Source organism: Alosa sapidissima, chromosome 16, assembly GCF_018492685.1.
Source record: "Alosa sapidissima isolate fAloSap1 chromosome 16, fAloSap1.pri, whole genome shotgun sequence".
Taxonomy (NCBI): domain Eukaryota; kingdom Metazoa; phylum Chordata; class Actinopteri; order Clupeiformes; family Clupeidae; genus Alosa; species Alosa sapidissima.
This window is the reverse complement of record NC_055972.1, coordinates 2,151,014-2,174,619: the sequence shown is the minus strand read 5'-3', so window position 1 is coordinate 2,174,619 and position 23,606 is coordinate 2,151,014. Positions and strand designations below refer to the sequence as shown.

General features: G+C 41.5%; 1 protein-coding gene across 10 annotated transcripts in view; it reads left to right on the top strand.

Annotated features, from left to right (window-relative positions):
- The window catches only part of LOC121685730, a 61,293-nt gene extending 43,574 nt beyond the window's left edge, over positions 1 to 17,719 (top strand). For 4 of the 10 annotated variants that reach the window (XM_042066435.1, XM_042066436.1, XM_042066432.1 and 1 more), the window contains 10 exons: positions 1,335 to 1,553; positions 2,065 to 2,208; positions 2,484 to 2,594; positions 6,310 to 6,385; positions 8,567 to 9,747; positions 10,519 to 10,594; positions 12,924 to 13,903; positions 14,214 to 14,352; positions 16,205 to 16,261; positions 16,931 to 17,719. In XM_042066435.1, coding sequence (XP_041922369.1) covers positions 1,335 to 1,553; positions 2,065 to 2,208; positions 2,484 to 2,594; positions 6,310 to 6,385; positions 8,567 to 9,747; positions 10,519 to 10,594; positions 12,924 to 13,903; positions 14,214 to 14,352; positions 16,205 to 16,261; positions 16,931 to 17,445 — 3,498 coding nt within the window. In that variant the 3' untranslated portion in view covers positions 17,446 to 17,719. The remainder of the gene's footprint in view (positions 1 to 1,334; positions 1,554 to 2,064; positions 2,209 to 2,483; positions 2,595 to 6,309; positions 6,386 to 8,566; positions 9,748 to 10,518; positions 10,595 to 12,923; positions 13,904 to 14,213; positions 14,353 to 16,204; positions 16,262 to 16,930) is intronic. The other 6 variants (XM_042066434.1, XM_042066433.1, XM_042066438.1 and 3 more) reach the window with 6 other exon arrangements.
- The last annotated feature ends 5,887 nt before the right edge of the window (positions 17,720 to 23,606 follow it).

The following is a 23,606-nucleotide window of genomic DNA, read 5'->3' as shown; positions in this document are numbered from 1 at the left end:
GCCACTTGTACCACTGTCTTTATGCCTCACTGTTTGCGTGCTATATTAGCACATATGCATAACCCCCCCCCCCCCCCCCTCCATGCCACAGCCGAACTGTGGCCACACTTATAAATTTTCTTAAATAGTTAAATATATAGATATATAGACTTTACTTTATTTCTGCATTGTTGCACTGTTGACTTACTCATTTGCACTATCACCATGGCCACTATCACCATTGCACTACCACCATGACACTCATTCACACAGAGCACCTTAGAGAACCTTACCATACCTTACTATGCACAGAGAATCACAGGCTCAGTCCCTGCCTCAGTCATTGCAAGCGCCTCTGATTTATTAATCACCACTATGTGGATACTGTTTTTAGAATTGATTTAGATTAAGTGTTAGTATAATTTGTATTTTTGTAATTTGTATTTTAGTATAATTTATATATTGTATTAAGTGTTAGTATAATTTGTATTTTAGTATATTTAGCATATTCTTTATCTTCTATTGTCCTTACTGCTTAGTTGTGTTTTTATATTATATACTTTAATTACTCTTTCTGCTGTTAAAGAATGTGTTTGTGTTATATGTATGCTGCTGCTGAGACCTTGAATTTCCCCTGGGGATCAATAAAGTATCTATCTATCTATATGACTTCAACAACAGCAACAGGCAATGATAGGGCAGTCATAGGGATGGGACTTCAACAACAGCAACAGGCGATGATGGGGCAGTAGGGATTGGTCTTCAGGTGAGATGAGGGCCAAACACAAGGATGGCTGATGACTGGTGATGGTTTAGCTCACAAGTGAGGTAAGGGGGAAGAAAGAGAGATATAGAGTGGGTTAGTATTATTATAAATCATGATGGTTAGTATTGATAAGTATATCAATAGTACTATATACTATATATAGAGAGCGGGGAAGAAGAGGGAGTTGAACGGCAAGAGAGAGAGAGAGGGAGGAGAGGGGTTGTACGGCAAGAGAGAGAGAGAGAGGGAGGAGAGGGGTTGTACGGCAAGAGAGAGAGAGAGGGAGGAGAGGGGTTGTACGGCAAGAGAGAGAGAGAGAGGGAGGAGAGGGGTTGTACGGCAAGAGAGAGAGAGAGGGAGGAGGGGGTTGTACGGCATCGGCGTGACACATGAAAAGTCCAGTTAGTTGGTCATATGTACGGTCAAATGCGATTAATCAGCGCTAATTTGTTTAACATGTTATTCTCTCTGTAATTAATTAATCAAAATTAATGCATTATTTTGACAGCCCTAATAATTATTGTATTATTAAATTACTAAGGTTTTTATAGACATCGCTAATTTATACTGTTTTACAATGGTACTGCAGGAGCTTCTGCTGGGGACTTTGCAGGCGTTTGTGGAGGGAGTGGAGAAGAAGCTGAGCTTCAGTGCAGACGATGTGCTAACGAAGGCCACCATGCTGGTTGGGGATAAAGTTCAGTTTAAAATATCCACCAACCTCAAGACCAAGGCAGAGAGGGCCGTCAACGTGGAGATCCTGGCCGACACCTTTGAGTGCGATCACACAGAGGAGCAACGCAAAATAGTGAGTCTGGTGAATGCTCAGTTGTCAGCAATGAGTGTGCCAGAGAAGACTGTGTGTGTGTGTGTGTGTGTGTGTGTGTGTGTGTGTGTGTGCGTGTGTGTGTGTGTGATTTGAGGCACTTTGAAGGTCCAGAAGAAGCCCAGATCAGAAGGCACCGTCACAATCAAAGCCAGAAGGGTGATGTCATACCTTGCCTTAAAGGCAAATCGCAGTATTCTAACCTGGGCCAGAAGTGTGATGTCATACCTTGCCTTAAAGGGAAACTGCGGTATTCTAACCTGGGCCCTAGTTTCTATTTGTCTGTTGGTATCCAACTGTTTACTACGGACAAAACTATAGTAAAAAGGTAGTTTAACTGAGGTAAACAAACGATGAAAGCTAGTTCGATTTCGTCTTGTCCCTAGTAAAAAAAAATCAACAACCCCCCCCCCCCAAAAAAATGAGAAAATGTGGTCCAGGTTAAAAAGAATCCTGAAGTTTCACTTTAAGGGGTGTATTTATCTGCTTTCAGGGCGTTGTTGTTGGCCTTAGTAATATCTTTGAGTTTGGATACATCAAGTACCCGCAGGACCCTGAACTGTACTTTAAATTCTGTGAGGTGATGGAGGAGAAGGAGCTCTCCCTCTTAGAGAAGGTGGAGTTCACTGTTGTGCCGGTAAGTGTATGAGAGTGGGAGGGGTTTTACTTTTGGGATGTAACTGTGCTGCTCCCCAGTAGAGGTGGGAATCGGCACTGATCTCCCGATTCCATTCCATTACGATTATCATGTCTTCGATTCGATTCCTCGATGCATCACAATGTGTCAAATACATTTTTCTATCGAAGCCATATAGGATAACTATTTGGCTCCTTTGGCAAAATCCGTCTCCGATACAGAGTCCATACGGTCATTCTAACCCTAGCCCACCTTTGTCACCTCTTTCTTTCTAGAAAAGCACATCTGAAGCTGGCGATCAAGCCATCAGGGTCAGGAGGTTGACCGATCGCGTATTCATCCCTGCTCCAAAGCTAGAGGGTCTGGGGACTGCAGATAAAGAGAAGGTGCAGTAGACTGAGAAATTTGTTTTTATCATGGAGGCAATTTCTGGGTCAACGTCCCCCAAAATAGCAACGCTTCTCTGCTCTGCTATGTACAGACTATGTCATGGAATTTTAAAAAGTCAATTTCATAAAGGTGTATTAGGCTTAAAGGTATGTATATGTAAAGGTGTATGAGGCCTAGAGGTATGTGATCATAATTATGTGGTATGTTTCAAGCAATGCAAACTTTAAGTTGATGACTGAAAATGTCTCTCAAAGTGATGTGTTTAAGATGCTGTGGCTAACTGGTGTTTGCACAGAGCAAGTGATGTCTCAAATGTTGAATGGTAGTGAACCATGTTAACACAGTAGTGTTGTCACGATACCAAAATTATGACTTCGATACGATACCTACCATAAATATCACGATGCTTGATACTAAAACGATACTACAGGGAAATCCTAAGATATCTGGAGAAGAAAGGACTCATACCTCCTCCAAGTGTATGGAGTCATTCGTGTTGAATTCGGTGCACTTTTGTAGTGTGCAGGTCAATTCTGGGTTCTAAACTTCTAAACTTCCTACATAATTATTATTTTTTTTATAGTCAGTAAAATAGTAGGCCTACTTTGTGCGATTAAGTCCTTTATTGTTCATTTACATTGTATTGTGTTTTAGCAATAAAGTAGCTTTAAATAGCCAAATTAGGCTAGATCAAGGTCAGTGTTAAAATTACTGCATGCAAATCACTGAATGCTATGCAGAGGCCTAATCTTTAGGCCTTCTGATGTACAGTAGGCCAAATACAATGTAGCCTACAGGTGTAAGTGACCTTTCATCAATCCAGTTGCAATGGATGAACTGTGATGAACTGCTCTACTTGTGATTGTTTAGAGATTTTAAAGGTTTTATAACAATGCTACATCTTCTTTGGCTATTCTACAATCTATTCACCTTTTCAGCACCAGTAGGCTACTTTCTGTGCAGCCTCACACACACACTCAGACATGCCAAACAAGCATAGGCCTACACAAAAGTTTCAAGAGTGGGGGATGGAGTAAAATATGGAGAGAAATTGAAGTGTGATTTCTTTTCGCGGAACGGATGCACAGGACTGAGCGGTGGTCATATTTTGTACCGCTATGCGGTACATCTAGTTTTAATAAAGTATCGATTATAAAAACTGAAATCGTATCGTTTTTTGCGTGAAGGCATCGTGATACCTTTTTAGTATCGATACACCTTGCAACACTATAACACAGATATCTGATATAGGTCACTCTCAAACGTAAATTAATAGAATAGAATAGAAAGCCTTTATTGTCATTATGAGCATCTCCGTAAAAGTGCACACATAATTAGCACAATATAAAAGACTATACAATAAAAAATCTTAATACACAGTAAAAAACACAAACAGACAAACAGAATATAAGTACAGACTTGAGTCCAAAGAGCGACTGAATGAGAATTGACGATAGAGTTAGTTAGTGGTCAGTGCAAATATTGTCAGTGCAGTTTACATTAGTGCAAATTTGCGTTAAGTATGGTGACCGCTTTGGGGGAGAAGCTATCCCTGAATCTGTTTGTTCTGGCTCGTATGGACCTAAAGCGCCTGCCAGAGGGCAACAGGTTAAAGAGATGGAAGCCGGGGTGGGTGGTGTCCTTCAAGATGTTTCTGGCCCTGCTGAGACAACGAGAGTTATAAATGGCAGTCAAGGACGGCAGAGGGCAGCCGATGATCTTTTGTTCAGCCTCTGCAGTCTCTTCCTAAATGTAAACAGCAGCCCAAAAAATGCATCAAGGCCCACCGGTATAAATGTGAGTGGGAACCCTGTTTATGTGCTCCCTCCCTGTGTTAATGTGACTGGCAGTGGGTACCCTGTTTATGTGCTCCCTCCCTGTGTTAATGTGACTGGCAGTGTGCCCCTCTGCAGTCTCTTCCTAAATGTAAACAGGAGCCCAAAAAATCGGATATAGGCAGAAAATCAGAAGTGTGCATCAAAGCCCATCGGTGTAAACGTGAGTGGGGACCCTGTTTATGTATGTGTGCATAAAGGCCCATCGGTGTAAACGTGAGTGGGGACCCTGTTTATGTGCATAAAGGCCCACCGGACTCCCGGAAGAAGGCATGTAGCCAAAATGCGTTGGAGTTTTTTAGAAGGTTAACTTGACCAAGCCATAATAATAAAGGCTTTTTAACTTTTTCAATAGAGAGTGCCTTGGAATTTTTTGATTCTTGGCTGTTGAGCTTCTTGTTGAGGGATATGCAGTACAGCCAGACTGTTGAGTGTTGAGGGATATGCAGTACAGCCAGACTGCTGAGTGTTGAGGGATATGCAGTACAGCCAGACTGCTGAGTGTTGAGGGATATGCCAGACTGCTGGGTGTTGAGGGATATGCAGTACAGCCAGACTGCTGAGTGTTGAGCTGCTTTTTGCGCCCTTGTCCAGGGGAGACAGAGGAGAATGTGCAGTGGGACAGATGTTGGGTTGTTAGTTGTGTAACCCTTAAAGCTGCAGTTGGCAAGTCTGACAGATTGAGGGGACTTAGCCAAAGTTTTGAACTCTCATGCCCCTCCCCCACTACCACCAAGCACCCTCTCATCAAGTTTGTGCTCGTCAGTGTGCACCAGACTGCACCAGACTGTGACTGACAGTCAGATCTCACTCAGCCCTACTCTGGACCTACTACTTGCAAAGCAAATAACAAGCTCTAGGTGGAGGTAGAAGTGCATTTTTTTTTTTTTTCTAAAACCGGCTGATGTTCTGTCGGAGCATAGTGTCGGTTTCAGTGAATATGATAAAAAAAAATCTTGATTCAAACCCAGAGAAAATTCAGAGAGGCTGGAAATTCTGAACATTGAAAGCTTTATTTGAAGCCCGAACTGCATCTAAAGATTGGAGCAACTTGTTTTTGGCTGGTTGTGTTACGTAAGGAGTAACGGCCGCCGAGGTGTCCTGCTATACGGAATTAATGGACGAGGAAGAGAGGCTAAGAACAGGCAGCATGTAAATCCTGTCATGAGACCATGTTTCTCTGTTCAGCATTTCCGTTCTGTTCTGAAAACTAACGTCTCATCTACATACAGTTTTGTCTGTTAGAACTAACCTGACCCTAGCCAGATGAATTTCGCTCCGCCTAGCTCCACTCATCCATCTGGAACCGATCCATTGAAGTGTTGCTTCAGAAGGCTGGGCCTAATCAAAAAATGCTTGCATATGATTGAATAAAGCCACTTGTCCGTCATCTATTGACGTGCTACTTCAACCACTCACATCGAAGCCAACCCGTGACGCTAATAACAGTGTCACAGTCGCTTCTACGCTATGTCACATCTATGAAACTCCCGCCCTGCGTCCTGATTGGCTGAACCATAAAGTCGGTTGCAGAAATCACTCAATGGAAGAGGTCCTAGATGGATGTGAGTGAAGCTAGGCGGAGCTAAGCGGAGCTAGGCGGAGCTAAGCGGAACAAAATTCATCTGGCTAGGGTCAGGTTATGTTAGAACAGCTTTGCTTAAACTATTTAAACATATATTATCTAAACTAGTTCAACACATATCATCTAGTATTGCAGCATTTGCACATGTGTATTTGTTTTAGAGCAAGCTGCAAAATAGAGTTGAGATGGCTGCAGCAGATGTCATCTTCACTGTATTTTATCTTTGTCTTTATTCTGTTCTTTACTACAGTTGAGGATTAATATCAATGAATTTGTGTTCTTGACCTCCAGCAGCAGCAGGTCAGAGAGAGCAATGAGAGTTCTGTGGAGGTGAACCAGACACATGGGAGCAGTGAGCCCATCACAGGTACCACACACACTCTGAGTGCAGTTTACACACACACACACACACACACACACACACACACACACACACTGAGTGCAGTTTACACACACACTGATCACCAGGGGCCTGTACTACGAAGGGAGCTTAACCTACACAGATATAACCCAGGGTTACTTTGTTAAACCAGGGTTGACAAAACCTGGTTATCTTAAGTGGTGTTAATCGGTACTACGACGCTGATTATGAAGTTGATTTGTTGAGCCGGGGTTAACCTAATTGGAGTTTGTGCGCGTTCACATAAAAGGGGCGTGTTGCAGCGCAAGTCACCACTTTCAATGATGACGCGATCACCTTTTACGAGGAATGCACAATTATTATGCCAAGTTATGAGGAATTAAAACCCACTCTACGACAAAAATCAAATACGTCGGCAGTGAACAAAGCAAGGCTGTTGGCAACGTATTGCAGATCGGGTAGCCTTAATGCCTAAAAGTAAAGTTTTATTTCCACATGTTCTTCAAATATGTGTTACGGAGGATTAATAGCTTGCGGAATGTCTGAAATGAGTTGAAATAATTAAATTGCTTATTTTGAGTTCATAGAAATGCCTACAGATGCAACACAATTTAGAAGTGGGCATATAGATTACAGTAATAGGATATTGAATATTTAAGTAGCCCCCATTGACTGATTTAGTGTATGCCTAATCCAGTGAACATTTCAGATGCAACACCATTGCCAAATGCACATGGCAGCAGGTGAAAATGAAACACAAACACATTATTCAGAATAGTAGGTTTATATAGTTATAGCTTGCATTAATATTTCCTAATTATGGAAACATGTAGGCCTAGTAGGCTATAGCCTTCATTTGGCCTCTGTTTTACAGCTAACAAGAAAAAGGAGTCTTTGAACACTACTGTAAGGCACCAGAGTGTTTTACAGTAGCAGAGGAGTTGGCCATCGTAAATAATAGTGGAAGGCCGATTATGGAGGGGCTTGAGGGAGGTATGCATTCGGTTGGATTCTGGTGCTGTGGAAATGCGTTGCCTTTATGTGCAGGGTACAGTAATATGACATTCAATTCAACAAGTTTGTTAAAATGGTTATTTAAATTTATTAGGCCTACTGTAGGCTATGTCCGATTTATTTCAGGCTATTCTTGCTCAGATGTTCAGCATCACTGATTAGATGGAATACATGAATGTCCACGTAAGGGCATTGCTATGACGGGTGACATTAGAGACTTCTGCCTAGATCATCTGACAAAGATAACGAATTCCCTCGGCTGACAATATCTTCATAGAGAATATCGTCCGGATATATATATAAGGGGCCAGCTAGCACATCAGAAAAACAAACACAATTTTATACCACTGACAATTTTGACAATTACTTGTACAGATAATTTTTACAGTTTCAAAACGTGATACACACAAAACTTTTGAGTCTAATATTCTTCCATACACTTCCAAGTTATCCACTTAAACTTGCCTACTTGCAAGATTTGACCAATCTCCCATAGCCTACCACAAGTAGTTTGAGTAGAACTACTGCTTTTCAATATCTCCCTGCTTGTTGACATCTTATCATGTATTGAATTATTTCGTGATCGCTAAACGTTTGATTTGTTTTAATGCCGTCATCAGCAAACTTCATTCAACTGTGCTTGTGATTGAAGTATGCCGTTCAGTTGTAGACGTCGGTAAATTGTGGTAGAGGGTGGAGAAAGGTTGGTTACACGATATGCTGCTGGTTTGATAAATACTTTGCACAATGAGGAAGCACAGCGCGCACTATTACCGAACTCGCATAAACAGACGCAGCGTAAACTGCGCTAATGTCAGTAAATCTACCCCAGAGAGCGCTGTCAGTTGAGCAGATGGCAGTTGGAACAGGTGCAACTCAGTTTAATTGGCTCTACGATGGCATAATGTCCAATGTAAAGTCTATGTGGGAAAATTAGATTGTTTTTTATTAGTATCTCAAAAACTACAAAGTTTACAAAAATAAAAATGTATTGCTGCCCAGTCCTTTAGAAGACCTACACAACAAAGTTTGAACAAAGTTTCAAAGTTAAATGGTTCAACCTGAATTAGACACAGAAAAATGGTTGAAGGAATAAGAAGTCATTATCCAGCGATAACAGTACAACGGTGACTAAACGCTAATGTAACGCACTGTGTTTTTTCTATCTTGCAGGCCCTGTTACCAAAACATGTGGTGTGAAAGGTCCACCCAAAGTGGTCTGGATGTGTGGTTTTGCTCTTTCAAATTTAGCCAAAAGGATAACATCAGCACAAAATCAGGCTGCTAAACTAGGGAATACATGCGCGAGTATGAGGGTTTACCAGTGGGGGACTCCTCAGATGACCTGGGCGCAACTGGTAATCGAGATGTGCCGGTTCAAAGAGAAGCAGCCCCGCCCAGACATGCTCCTAATTCATTTGGGAGGGAGGAACGTTGACCTGAGAAATCCACACTGTAGTCTGAAAAGCATCAGGAAGGATTTGGGTAAAACGCACAGAATCTTCCCCCAGTGCCTGATTGTGTGGTCCGACATGCTGCCAGGAGGCTCCTGGAAATTCAAAAGCATGACAGTCAAAGCCAAAACAAAAGCCATTAATGTAATCAATCACAGAGCACGTTCTTTAATAACTGACCTGGGGGGGAGAGTTATCACTCACCAGGACATTGGGCCTGAACGCTATCTCTCCAATGGCCTCTCAAAGCAAGTCGTTGTAATGTTTAAAGAGAACATACACAGATTTTTGGATAAGTGGGAGATGGGGGTCAATCCTGAATCGGAGCTCACAGACACCATAGCGCCCCCTGCTGACAGTACAGGGCCTACTTCAGACAGATCACATCTCAGCCAGAACGCATCTGAGCCCCACAGCCTTCCGGCCACCTCCACTGCTCCTGCTGTGTCATCAAGCTCACCTCCTGCAGCCACCTCCACTGCTCCTGCTGTGTCATCAAGCTCACCTCCTGCAGCCACCTCCACTGCTCCTGCTGTGTCATCAAGCTCACCTCCTGCAGCCACCTCCACTGCTCCTGCTGTGTCATCAAGCTCACCTCCTGCAGCCACCTCAACTGCTCCTGCTGTGTCATCAAGCTCACCTCCTGCAGCCACCTCCACTGCTCCTGCTGTGTCATCAAGCGCACCTCCTGCAGCCACCTCCACTGCTCCTGCTGTGTCATCAAGCGCACCTCCTGCAGCCACCTCCACTGCTCCTGCTGTTTCATCAAGCGCACCTTCTGCAGCCACCTCCACTGCTCCTGCTGTTTCATCAACCGCACCTCCTGCAGCAGGTGATGATGTGGATATGACTCCCGAAGACTCGGGAAACACCACCATCTCTCACCAGCTCTCCCAGAAGGTAAACCAGGTCACTTACTTAATCATTATCTCATTAAGGTCATTAATGAAAACCTGTAGATCTAGAGAGCTTCTTGGAATTGGTGATATTGAAACCAAGAAGTCACTTACTTAATCATTATCTCATTAAAGGTGCTCTAAGTGATATTGGGTTATGTCACTTCTGTTGACGTTCAAACAAAACAGAGCTAGCTCGCTACTCCCCCTCCCTCCCATGCAATTGAAACTCTCCTAAATGCGCGTCTCGTCGGTGGTTGGCTAGAACAGTTTATGTTTTTATGGTTCAAAAAAGGTTCAAATGCCTTTGTCATTCAAATCATTTTGATGGCACATAAACTCTTAATAAGACTAACGACACTTCTGCAGCACTCTAAGTGGGGTTGCATCGCTTGCAATAGGACTAAGCAAGTTGCTAGTTCGGGTCAAAAAAGCCGTATTTTTTCTACTTGTTCAGGGTAGCAGAAATGATGTCTGATATCAAGATGTATTTTCTCCTCATTAATGTGAGTATGGGCTTAGCAAACAGATTTGTTGTCGATTTTATAGCCATTTGAGAGTTGCTCGAGTGCTGTTGGTTGGAGAATGAGGTGATGCAGGTGTTATTTCGGTGTGTAGAATTTCTCAGATTACCTAACAGTCTGTCTCAAGTCAGAGATTTCATTTTTATTTTGGCGTTTGGGGGGTAATAATAACAGCTCAACTTGTGAAAAGATTCTTTTGATTCAACACTCTGCAATAGTTTTGACTGATCTTGTGTGTTCTTGACCTCCAGCAGCAGCAGGTCAGAGAGAGCAATGAGAGTTCTGTGGAGGTGAACCTGACACATGGGAGCAGTGAGCCCATCACAGGTACCACACACATGCTGAGTACAGTTTACACACACACACACACACACACACACACACACACACACACACACACTGAGTGCAGTTTACACACAAACACATACACACACACTCTGAGTGCAAAATCAGTTGTAGGATAACGTTATGGGGTCTACTGCAATGCTGCAATCTGAAGAAACATAAATTAAGATCTCTGTTTCAATATTATTTTTTTCCAATTTCTTATTTTGCTTGCCACTTATGAAAAGTACATGATACAACTGATGTGTAGTTTTTGGGGGGAAATAGCTCTAAACTAATACTGCAACATTTCTATCATGTTTTTTTTTTTTCTGAAATCAAAGTGTTGGCAGCCAAGAGTGGATGTGATCTTGTGACAGGAAAAATATCACTCATGCTGGAGCTAGCTTAATTTAGTCTACATCCAGAATTTACTTTGGGTCTCCAACATTGTGTCTAATCTGCTACTTAACATATCCCTCTAGCCCTAACCTAAGTGTGTCGCATCATATGGCCAACTATAAAGATGCAATCTGTCTGTTCCCAGCATTAACACAACACTTTGCAATGGTTAGCTTGTTACCTGTGACGATACATGCTAAGTTTAACGTCCCTTTCACAGTAGTAAGTGACTGACCTATCTGGGTGCGTTTTGAGATGCCTGATGAAATTAAAGGTTGTTGAACCGGCATAATTTATCCTGGTGCCATACACCTTGCATGTAGCTGTTCCACTGTGCACAACTTTATTTAGTCTGGCTTTCACCAGACTAAGCTCAGTCTTTTAAGATTGAACATTACTCTGGGGAGTCCGCTATGTATTTTCTACTGCACAAGAGGCTTGATCAACGGGCATAGTTCAAATGACTCTGTACGCTATTGGATTGTCATTCACCAATCTGATCAAAGAACCGGGTGACGTTTACAGAGCGACGCAAAAACTCCAGGCTCTCCCGCTATCGTCATTGTTTTAAACCTGCCAATAGCGCGCCAGGTGGATAAGCCAGTTTGTGATTGGTCCCCGCAAAAGTGTAACAGAAGCAGCAGAAAGAGATGTACAGGTTTCCAGCCTGAGCTGCAGGGCGGAATAGAAACGGCCGTCAGATCAGCCTAGAAGTTATTGTAGCTGAAAGTAATGATAAAAGGCACAACTCCAGGAAGACATGTACCATGGTAAATGCATTTCTTGATCGGTGAGTGAATAAATTTAGATTTTAGAAGCAATAACTGCATGTTCACTAGTCTCAAAGCTCGAGTCCGAGTCAAGTGTGAAGTCTTTTGAGGTGGAGTCGCAAGTCAGGTCTGAAGTCACTGTTTTTGCGACTTAAGTGTGAGCAGAATAAGTACTGATGACTAGGGATCGACCGATATGTTTTTTTCAGGGCGGATACCGATATCAATTATTACCAAAACAGGAGGCCGATAACCGATATGTAAAACCGATATGTCAGTTGTCAAAAAGGGGGGTAGATAGTAAAGGCTATATGCTGCAAAAATGTAATTAAAAATCATTTAATTATGCAAACTTTTCTTTCTTCTTTTGATACACAATTGTCTATCAACTTGCATCACTTTGTAAGTGTAAATCCTGTGTATCATGTTAATCCAAGAGCTGAGTGATAGCAATTATTTTCATAGAGTAGGCCTGCACAATGGGCTATGTGCTTGTTAAGGGACCTGACCTGTCACAAAGAGGATGCTTTGCCATCGTGTGTGTGAGTGCACGAGAGAGGGAGAGGAAGAGGTGCATGCGTGATGGCAAGTGTTACGGTTGAATAGTTTAACAAAACAGTTTTAAAATAGTTCTTAGGCTATTTAAGCATGCAATTTGTGTCCATGTGTAGGATAAGCTACACTTTTGAGAGCCTAAAAGGCACGTTAATAGCCAGCTCATGACGCGGTTTTGTTCAGGTCGGATTAAATTAAGGTTGGCCCTGGGTGCATGTAGTCTTTTCTGACAGTCCGTTTAAAAAAGGAGCAATTAGACTTTTTGACGTTCGCTATCGCATAATTTAGGACTTGTCTGTACTATGTATGATTTGGATCCAGAAGGTTGTTCTGTGAAAGGAAGTCAGAGACCTCGTTCAAAGCCTTTGGATAGGAAAGGCAGGAGTGAGACAGGGCGGTAGTTCTCGACTTGAGCAGGGTTGAGAGAAGTTTTCTTAAGTAACGGTGTTACCCGGGCCATTTTGAACGCTGTTGGAAATGTACCGGAGGTTAGCGAGGCATTGATGACATGTGTGATAGCTGGTGCGATGGTCGGGCTGATGGACTGAACCAACAGTGATTGACTAAACGCTAATGCAATGCACTGTGTTTTTTCTGTCTTGCAGGCCCTGTTACCAAAAAATGTGATGTGAAAGGTCCACCCAAAGTGGTGTGGATGTGTGGTTTTGCTCTTTCAGGTTTGGCCAAAAGGATAACATCAGCACAAAATCAGGCTGCTAAACTAGGGAATACATGCGCGAGCATGAGGGTTCACCAGTGGGGGACTCCTCAGATGACCTGGATGGAACTGGTAATCGAGATGTGCCGGTTCAAACGGCAACAGCCCCGCCCAGACATGCTCCTCATTCATCTGGGAGGGAAGAACGTTGACCTGAGAAATCCACACTTTAGTCTGAAAAGCATCAGGAAGGATTTGGGTAAAACGCACAGAATCTTCCCCCAGTGCCTGATTGTGTGGTCCGACATGCTGCCAGGAGGCTCCTGGAAATTTAAAAGCATGACTGACGAAGCCACAGAAAAAGCCATTGATGTAATCAATCACAGAGCACGTTCTTTAATAACTGACCTGGGGGGGAGAGTCATCACTCACCAGAACATTGGGCCTGAACTCTGTCTTTCCAATGACCATGAAAAGGGCCTCTCAAAGCAATTCATTGAAATGTTTAAAGAGAACATACACAAATTTTTAGATGAGTGGGAGATGGGGGTCAATCCTGATTCAGACCTCACAGACACCACCTCATCAACCATAGCGCCTGCTGCTGACAGTACAGGGCCTACTTCAGACAGGTCACATCTCAGCCAGAACGCATCTGAGCCCCACAGCCTTCTGGCCACCTCCACTGCTCCTGCTGTGTCATCAAGCTCACCTCCTGCAGCCACCTCCACTGCTCCTGCTGTTTCACCAAGCTCACCTCCTGCAGCCACCTCCACTGCTCCTGCGGTTTCATCAAGCTCACCTCCTGCAGCCACCTCCACTGCTCCTGCTGTGTCATCAAGCGCACCTCTTGCAGAAGTTGATGATGTGGATATGACTTCCGAAGACTCAGGAAACACCACTGTCTCTCACCAGCTGTCCCAGAAGGTAAACCTTATTAAGGTCATTAATGAAAACTTGTAGGTCTAGAGAGATTCTTGGAATTGGTGATATTGAAACCAAGAAGGTGCGCTTTGGTGTAGGGGCATGAACAATTTAGCAAAAAAACCAAGGCACTGGTCTGTTGAAGAAAAGATTGAAATGCCTGCCTTTATTTTAATAGGCAAATCTACATGATTAAAAAATTATACTTTGGTGGTTTGCGGCGTCTAGCCTTCTTCGGGAAGTTTCTGATTGTAGATTGTTTAAATAAAGGTTTGTAAAAGTGAGAAAGTATTTTTCCTTCCTTCCTTCACAGACTCCCCACGTACCTCAGTCTAAAGATATATCAAGCATCACTGTCAAGCAAAGTCTCTCTGCGGAGAAATCCTCCAACACACTGAAACCTCAGAAGGAGGATGTCTGCAAACAGGAAGTCCGACCGATATCTGCAGCTGGTTGGTCATCTTCCTGTTTATAAACTTACATTTGCATTAAGTAATGTTACTGCTTCTTGTAGTGAATCAAAGGCTTGGCTCGAAGAGCTGCATAGCCCTTTTAAACAGATCCTTTCCAGTGCCTGCACTGCAAAAACTGCTTAATCAAGATCAAAAAATCTAGTTGCCATTGCTTTCAGTATAAAGACACTTACCTAGCACTTTCTCATAACTTCCTTTGACTTAATTTAAGTCTTCTCATCCTGAAAACAAAACAAATTTGTCTGCCAGTGAGTTAAGCAAATGTATCTTGAGAAGACTCCTTAAAATAAGTCAACGTCTTCTTAAATTAAGTAAAAATTATCTTTCGAAAGAGCGCTAGGTAAGTCTCTTCATATTAAAAACAATACCAAATAGTTTTTTTGATCTTAAAGGGGAAATCCGTTGTTGAATGGGTTTTAAATATGACCATAAGATAGTCATTGAAGAGGGGTGACCCTATCCAGACCCGAAGCATTCCGAAGTTAGACATTTTACCAATTCTTCCATAGTGCTAATAACATTAGCAAACACGACATTGGTTCTACTGCACATAAATCGCTTCTTTTAACCCATCTACAAGGCTAACAAGAGCTCCACACTTCGTCGACGGTGTAATTAGGTCCTTAACATTTAAAACGAGGCATTGTCTACATTGTATGTGTGCTGAAAGTTTATTTAGAAGACAGTTTATACACACACTACCTGGAGCCATAGACCGTTTCTCAAAGTCAAGGATGGGTCCTTTAAAGCCGCTCTTTCAAGGACGTTACGCTATCGAATCTCGCCAAGCACTGTTCCAATGTCAAGGGTGCTTTAAAATTCTATCAAGCACTGAGTCCTTCGTTCTGAGATTTTCGAGGATGCATGCGTGTATCCTCTCCGTGCTTGGAACACCCACAATCCTGTGCGCACATGATTTTTAATAATGCACCTGCAGCTTCCTGCACACTCGCTAGTTAGTCTGTTCCATTGTGTGTTTTCCGTATGCTAAGAAGAAGCTTTGCCTTGTCTTTGAAGGATTCGACTCGGCAGGACTCCAAGCACGAATCCTTGACTTGAAAAGCCCATAGAGTCTTCCGCTTGATTTCCAGGCGACACCATTTTGAATTTAGAACGAACGAGAATCTTGTGTTGTTGACAGAAGGAGGACCTCTTCTTGTTCTTGTTGTTGTTCTTCTTTTTCTTTAAATGGCAACTATTTGGTGTATTAGCTCCACCGCTGGACTAGAGTGTGGCGCAAGAGTCGAATTAATCTTTTACAACTCATGCGTTAAACCCGCTCCCCCCCCCCCCCCCCCCCCCCCCCCCCCCCGGGTGACACACCCCCTCCTTCCGCACAGTCCTCCTTCCATCAACAACATGAGATTCTCGTTCGTTCTAAATTCAAAATGGCGTCGCCCGGAAACCAAGCTCAAGACTATGACTCCAGGTAGTGTGTGTATAAACTATCTTGTAAATAAACTTTCAGGTGGTTAGAAGTAAAAGAACTTTGTGGATGGGTTAAAAGAAGCGATTTATGTGCAGTAGAACTGCCCTGTTTGCTAACGCTATTAGCACTATGAAAGAATCTGTAAAAAACTTCTGAATGCTTCGGGTCTAGATAGGGTCACCCCTCGTCCATGACTCTATCTTATGGTCATACTTAACATATTTAAAACCCACTGGATTTCCCCTTTAATATAACATTAATAAGACTTAGATTGTATTTCCTGCAGTGTGAATGCTGTTTGTTCTGCTGATTTAAGAGCATGGATTGCCAGTGAATTCTACGTGATGCGGGTACTTGTGAGGCTGTTTTGGTCATAATATCATTCTTTATCTCTCACAACAGTGACGGACATTAAGGCCATTTCAACTGAATCAAAGACCAGAGAGGAGTTCTTAAAATGTGAGACAAAGACACACACACACACACACACACACACACATAATGTCAACATTGACATATGGACAATATGTATTAACACACATACACATAAGGGTCTGTCTTCCTTGCATTTCCTTGCATTAAGCCAAGACTAAAAGAGAGCATCTCTGTGGAGATCTCTGCTGAAAAACAAACTTTTGTGTCTAGAATTAGATTTAAAGGAGAATTCTGGCGTTTTTTCACATGGATCTCCATTTTATCAAGGTCACCGAGTACTGCTGGTACGAAAAAACCTGAAACCAATCGGTTTTACCTATTTGAAGTTGCTGCAGCCAACAGCTAATGCAGCCAGACAGTGCTATGGGGCCATGAACATGGGGGCTCATGAACATGCCCCCAGAGAGTGGCACTGTAGCTACTCATGAACATGCCCCCAGAGAGTGGCACTGTAGCTGCTCATGAACGTTACGAACGGTTCCACGGGATGCAAGGGGAAAAAGTAACATTGCCAGAGTGTTTCGCAGAGACAATTCCATTGTGCTCTTGCGAGAACTCTGGATTTCCAGGGTACTCAGTGACCTCGAGAAACGGAGATCCATGTGAAAAATTCTCCTTTAATCCATGTGCAAGCTAATGTCCCATGTTTGTACTTTTAGAGATTTAAACCCCTGAAACATGTTCTCCTCCAAGGTTATCGGCTCTTCACTCTGAATCCAAACACGGCACACAAGAAGCTCTATTTGATGGAGAACAACAGGAAGGTGGAATGGAGTGACCAAGACCAGCCATATCCACATAACCCACGAAGATTTGTTGAGAAATGTTTCCAGGTGCTGTGTTGGGAGAGCATTTCCGAACGCCGCTACTTTGAGGTTGAGTGGAGTGGAAGTGTTTGTATATCACTCTCATTTGACAACCAAGGCTGGAAAAAACGGGTTGATGTTAAGTTTGGGTCAAATATTCTGTCCTGGGCGCTGAAACTCTCCCGCACTAGCTGTTGTGTCTATCACAATGATGAGAAGATCAAAGTTCCTCAAGTGACGAGCTCCAGAATAGGAGTGTGTGTGGACTACAGGGCTGGCACTCTGGCCTTCTATAGTGTCACTGACACAGTCACCCTCATCTGGAAAGTCCAGAACAAATTCAGTTTTCCACTCTTTCCTGGATTTGGTTTAGGTCGTGGATCATCAGTGAAGCTCCTGTGATTCCAATATGGATAAAGGTTGTCGCAATATGCACATCTTATTGCCCACACACATTAATATAGACATATTTTGTTATATTATAAGTTATACATATTGTATTGCTGTTCACACCATGTCTTCTGTTCCCTATGTTCTGTGTTGAATATTTGATTGGTGAACAGTGTGTTCTATGTTTGTGAATTTGCTTGTATATTGGCCTTGGATTTTTTTTTTATTTTACAGTGTCCTTGGGCAACATGAAATGTGCTTATAAATAAAATGTATTATAATAGTATTATTGTTGTTGTTGTTATATAAATCGCCTTATCATTATTATTATTATTATTATTATTATTATAAACCCATATCCAATCTGCCTGTTTGTATACATGGATTTCTATGCAACGTCACGAAAACATGCGTGCGCAACTAAGAGGCAGAAAGCACCATAGAACAGCGTAGAGCAGTGCTGTCCATGAAAAGAATAAAATGAGTTTTTGTGCTGAAAACTGCACCAATTCCAAATCACGATGGTTAGAGAATGTTAAATATGTTCAATATCCCTAACGGAATGCATGTATTTGCCAAAAATGACAAAATACGATGTTATATTAATAATGCAAATGAACGGCAAACTTTGAAATATAGTCTGAAATGAGATGTTATTATCATTGAGACAACAGGGGTATACAAAAAAATCCGATTGTAGCTTACAGCAGCCGACTATTTAGGTTGTGGACGGCCACCGAGCGTCTTCTGCCCCACGGCTGCGCGCGCATCTAGTTTTGTTGGTAAACGGGAAACCTGTCTATAGAGTCCTTGAGAGGGCAGTGGCAGCTTAACTCCAGGACCACCTTAAAGACAGTGATCATTTTGAGGCATTTCAATCTGAGTTTCGATATCTTAAACACAGCACAGAAACTGCTTTGGATAGGATAACCAATGTGCAATAAACACGTTAGATGTGGGCATGATCATTACATTACATTACATTACATTACATTTGGCTGACGCTTTTTTAACCAAAGCGACTAACAACATGGTAAACAGTAAGTGTTAGAACAATTCTCACAATTTTAGGACAGTTAAAAAAAAAAAAAAAACAGAGTACAGTAAGAATAAGTGCGTCGGTGAGTGCTGTTTTTAACAGCTGTTTTTAACAGCTTTTGATCAGCTGTATGTCATTTCACATTTTACTCGCCAAGGTCATGTGAGCATCCCCCGCTGTAAAATGGTGTCTCTGGGTGCTTTGTTGTGCTGTTCAAATGCAAATGGTTGGTTTTAATAACTTACTTAAATGCAGCTCTTCTCTCTGATCTACTCTAAATATCTACACCACTACTGTAACGATCTACAACACTACTCTAAAGATCTACTCTAAAGATCTACAACACTACTGTAAAGATCTACACCACTACTCCAAAGATCTACTGTAAAGATCTACTCTAAATATCTACACCACCACTATAAATATCTACAACACTACTCTAAAGATCTACTCTAAAGATCTACAACACTACTCTAAAGATCTACTCTAAAGATCTACAACATTACTGTAAAGAGCTACTCTAAAGATCTACAACACTACTGTAAAGATCTACTCTAAAGATCTACAACACTACTCTAAAGATCTACTCTAAAGATCTACAACACTACTGTAAAGATCTACAACACTACTCTAAAAATCTACTCTAAATATCTACACCACTACTCTAAAGATCTACACTACTCTAAAGATCTACTCTAAATATCTACACCACTACTCTAAAGATCTACTCTAAATATCTACACCACCACTATAAATATCTACAACACTACTCTAAAGATCTACTCTAAAGATCTACAACACTACTGTAAAGAGCTACTCTAAAGATCTACAACACTACTGTAAAGATCTACAACACTACTCTAAAAATCTACTCTAAATATCTACACCACTACTCTAAAGATCTACACTACTCTAAAGATCTACTTTAAATATCTACACCACTACTCTAAAGATCTACACTACTCTAAAGATCTACTCTAAATATCTACACCACCACTATAAATATCTACAACACTACTCTAAAGATCTACTCTAAAGATCTACAACACTACTGTAAAGAGCTACTCTAAAGATCTACAACACTACTGTAAAGATCTACAACACTACTCTAAAGATCTACTCTAAATATCTACACCACCACTATAAATATCTACAACACTACTCTAAAGATCTACTCTAAAGATCTACAACACTACTGTAAAGAGCTACTCTAAAGATCTACAACACTACTGTGAAGATCTACAACACTACTCTAAAAATCTACTCTAAATATCTACACCACTACTCTAAAGATCTACACTACTCTAAAGATCTACTCTAAATATCTACACCACTACTCTAAAGATCTACTCTAAATATCTACACCACCACTATAAATATCTACAACACTACTGTAAAGATCTACTCTAAAGATCTACAACACTACTCTAAAGATCTACTCTAAAGATCTACAACATTACTGTAAAGAGCTACTCTAAAGATCTACAACACTACTGTAAAGATCTACAACACTACTCTAAAAATCTACTCTAAATATCTACACCACTACTCTAAAGATCTACACCACCACTATAAATATCTACAATACTACTCTAAAGATCTACTCTAAAGATCTACAACACTACTGTAAAGATCTACAACACTACTCTAAAGATCTACTGTAAAGATCTACTCTAAATATCTACACCACTACTCTAAAGATCTACATCACCACTATAAATATCTACAATACTACTCTAAAGATCTACTCTAAAGATCTACAACACCACTGTAAAGATCTACAACACTGCTCTAAATATCTACACCACCACTATAAATATCTACAATACTACTCTAAAGATCTACTGTAAAGATCTACAACACTACTGTAAAGATCTACAACACTACTCTAAAGATCTACTCTAAAGATCTACAATACTACTCTAAAGATCTACTGTAAAGATCTACAACACTACTGTAAAGATCTATACCACTACTCTAAAGATCTACTCTAAAGATCTACAACACTACTCTAAAGATCTACACCACTACTCTAAAGATCTACTGTAAAGATCTACATCACTACTCTAAAGATCTACTCTAAAGATCTACAACACTACTCTAAATATCTACTCTAAAGATCTACAACACTACTCTAAATATCTACTCTAAAGATCTACAACACTACTCTAAAGATCTACACCACTACTCTAAAGCTCTACTGTAAAGATCTGCAACACTACTGTAAAGATCTAGAACACTACTGTAAAGATCTACAACACTACTCTAAAGATCTACTGTAAAGATCTACTCTAAATATCTACACCACTACTCTAAAGATCTACTATAAATATCTACAATACTACTCTAAAGATCTACAACACTACTGTAAAGATCTACTCTAAAGATCTACAACACCACTGTAAAGATCTACAACACTGCTCTAAATATCTACACCACTACTCTAAAGATCTACACCACCACTATAAATATCTACAATACTACTCTAAAGATCTACTCTAAAGATCTACAATACTACTCTAAAGATCTACTGTAAAGATCTACAACACTACTGTAAAGATCTATACCACTACTCTAAAGATCTACTGTAAAGATCTACATCACTACTCTAAAGATCTACAACACTACTCTAAAGATCTACTCTAAAGATCTACAACACTACTCTAAAGATCTACACCACTACTCTAAAGATCTACTGTAAAGATCTGCAACACTACTGTAAAGATCTAGAACACTACTGTAAAGATCTACTCTAAAGATCTACAACACTACTGTAAAGATCTACACTACTCTAAAGATCTACTGTAAAGATCTACACTCAAAATATCAACACCACTACTCTAAAGATCTACACTACTCTAAAGATCTACTCTAAAGATCCACAACACTACTCTAAAGATCTACACCACCACTATAAATATCTACAATACTACTCTAAAGATCTACAACACTACTGTAAAGATCTACAACACTACTCTAAAGATCTACTCTAAAAATCTACACCACTACTCTAAAGATCTACACCACCACTATAAATATCTACAATACTACTCTAAAGATCTACAACACTACTGTAAAGATCTACAACACTACTCTAAAGATCTACACCACTACTGTAACGATCCACAACACTACTCTAAAGATCTACACCACTACTCTAAAGATCTACTCTAAAGATATACATCACTACTCTAAAGATCTACAACACTACTATAAAGATCTACAGCACTACTCGAAAGATCCCTTTATAATTATAAAGACCTAAGGCAGATGCTGTACGAGTCTCCCCTTTATAAAGACCTGAGGGAGATGCTGTATGGGTCTCCCCTTTATAAAGACCTGAGGGAGATGCTGTACGAGTCTCCTCTTTGTAAAGGCTTCTACACACAGTTGCGTTCCGTCAACGCATGCCAGTGGGTGTTCCCGACGGTAGCTATGCAGATGACTTAAGGTATAACCGTAATTTGATTAGCTGGTGCCGTCTGTTGTTCGCTTAATTTGATTGGCTGGTGTATAATTATAAAGACCTGAGGGAGATGCTGTACGGGTCTCCTCTTTATAATTATAAAGACCTGAGGCAGATGTTGTAGTAATAATAATAATAATAATAACTTGGACTTATATAGCGCCTTTCATGGTACCCAAGGTCGCTTAACAATGAGGGGATGAGGGGGGGGGGGGGTGTTAAGGGTCAAAGGACTTGGTGAAAAGAAATGTTTTGAGGTGCTTTTTGAACATGGGCAGGGACCGGGCAGAGCGGACATGGAGTGGTAGACTGTTCCAGAGTGTGGGAGCGTTGGCAGAGAAAGCCCTGCCCCCAAAAGTCCGCAACCTGGTGTGGGGGGTGGCCAGCAGGTCCTTGTCAGAGGACCGCAGGAAGCGTGACCTGAGTATAGGGGTGGAGGAGATCTGTGAGGTATTGTGGTGAGAGTCCATGGAGAGATTTGTAGGTGAGCAGGAGGATCTTGTAGGCGATGCGTGACTTGACTGGCAACCAGTGGAGCTGTTGGAGAATGGGAGTGATATGCTGCCAGGGCTTTGTGTGGGTTAAAACCCTGGCAGCTGAGTTCTGGACATACTGGAGTCTGCTAAGAGCCTTGGTGGGCAGTCCAGACAGGACACCATTGCAGTAGTCCAAACGGGAGGTGATGAAGGCGTGGATGAGTGTCTCAGTTACTGAAGGTGTGAGTGTAGGCCGGAGTCGTGAGATGCTTCTGAGGTGGTAGAAGGCAGACTTGGTGACATTGTTGATGTGAGACCGGAAAGAGAGAGTGTAGTCCAGAATAACACCCAGGTTGCGCACCTCAGTAAATGGGGAAATGGCGCAGCCATCCATAACCATGTACAAGTCTTCCCTTTATAATTATAAAGACCTGAGGCAGATGTTGTATGGGTCTCCCCTTTATAATTATAAAGACCTGAGGCAGATGTTGTATGGGTCTCCCCTTTATAATTATAAAGACCTGAGGCAGATGTTGTACAGAGCCCGTGGCTGAGTGACTCCACCTGTTCAAAGACAAGGATGTAGAAGGGCCGAGTGGATATGGAAGGAGGTCAGACTCCTGTGTCCTACTGAGTTAATATGGAAGAAGGACAGACTCCTGTGTCCTAATGTCGTGTGACATTGTTCTGTTCCATAGCACAAGTAAATTCTCTGAACGGATAGAAAGTCGGAAATGTCCATATCTAAATGTGGATATCTTACAGGCCAGATCTACATGCCAATTGTCGGTGGGAGTGTGTATGTTTGTAGGGGTTTGTCATTAGTGTATATGGCAGCTTAGTGGTACAAATGAACAGTCATGTTGGCTTTCATGTTCCCAAACTCCCCTTTTATTCAGGGTATTATGTACACAACACAATTTGTTGACTACAGAAATAAGACAATTATCAAGGAACGAGAAAAACGTAAACTCAGGACCTTCCGTTACATATACACATATATAAAAATAACAGAAATAAATCAGAAAGCTTGAACAGCTAGTGTTGAGGTCAGAACAGCTAGTGTTGAGGTCAGAACAGTTCTCAGTGCTGCAGCCTATAGCACCTTTAAACAGGCAATACTGCATCATCATCAACTTGATGTTTATTACATAGACACCACAGGTGGGGAATATCAAGTCTGAATATGAAG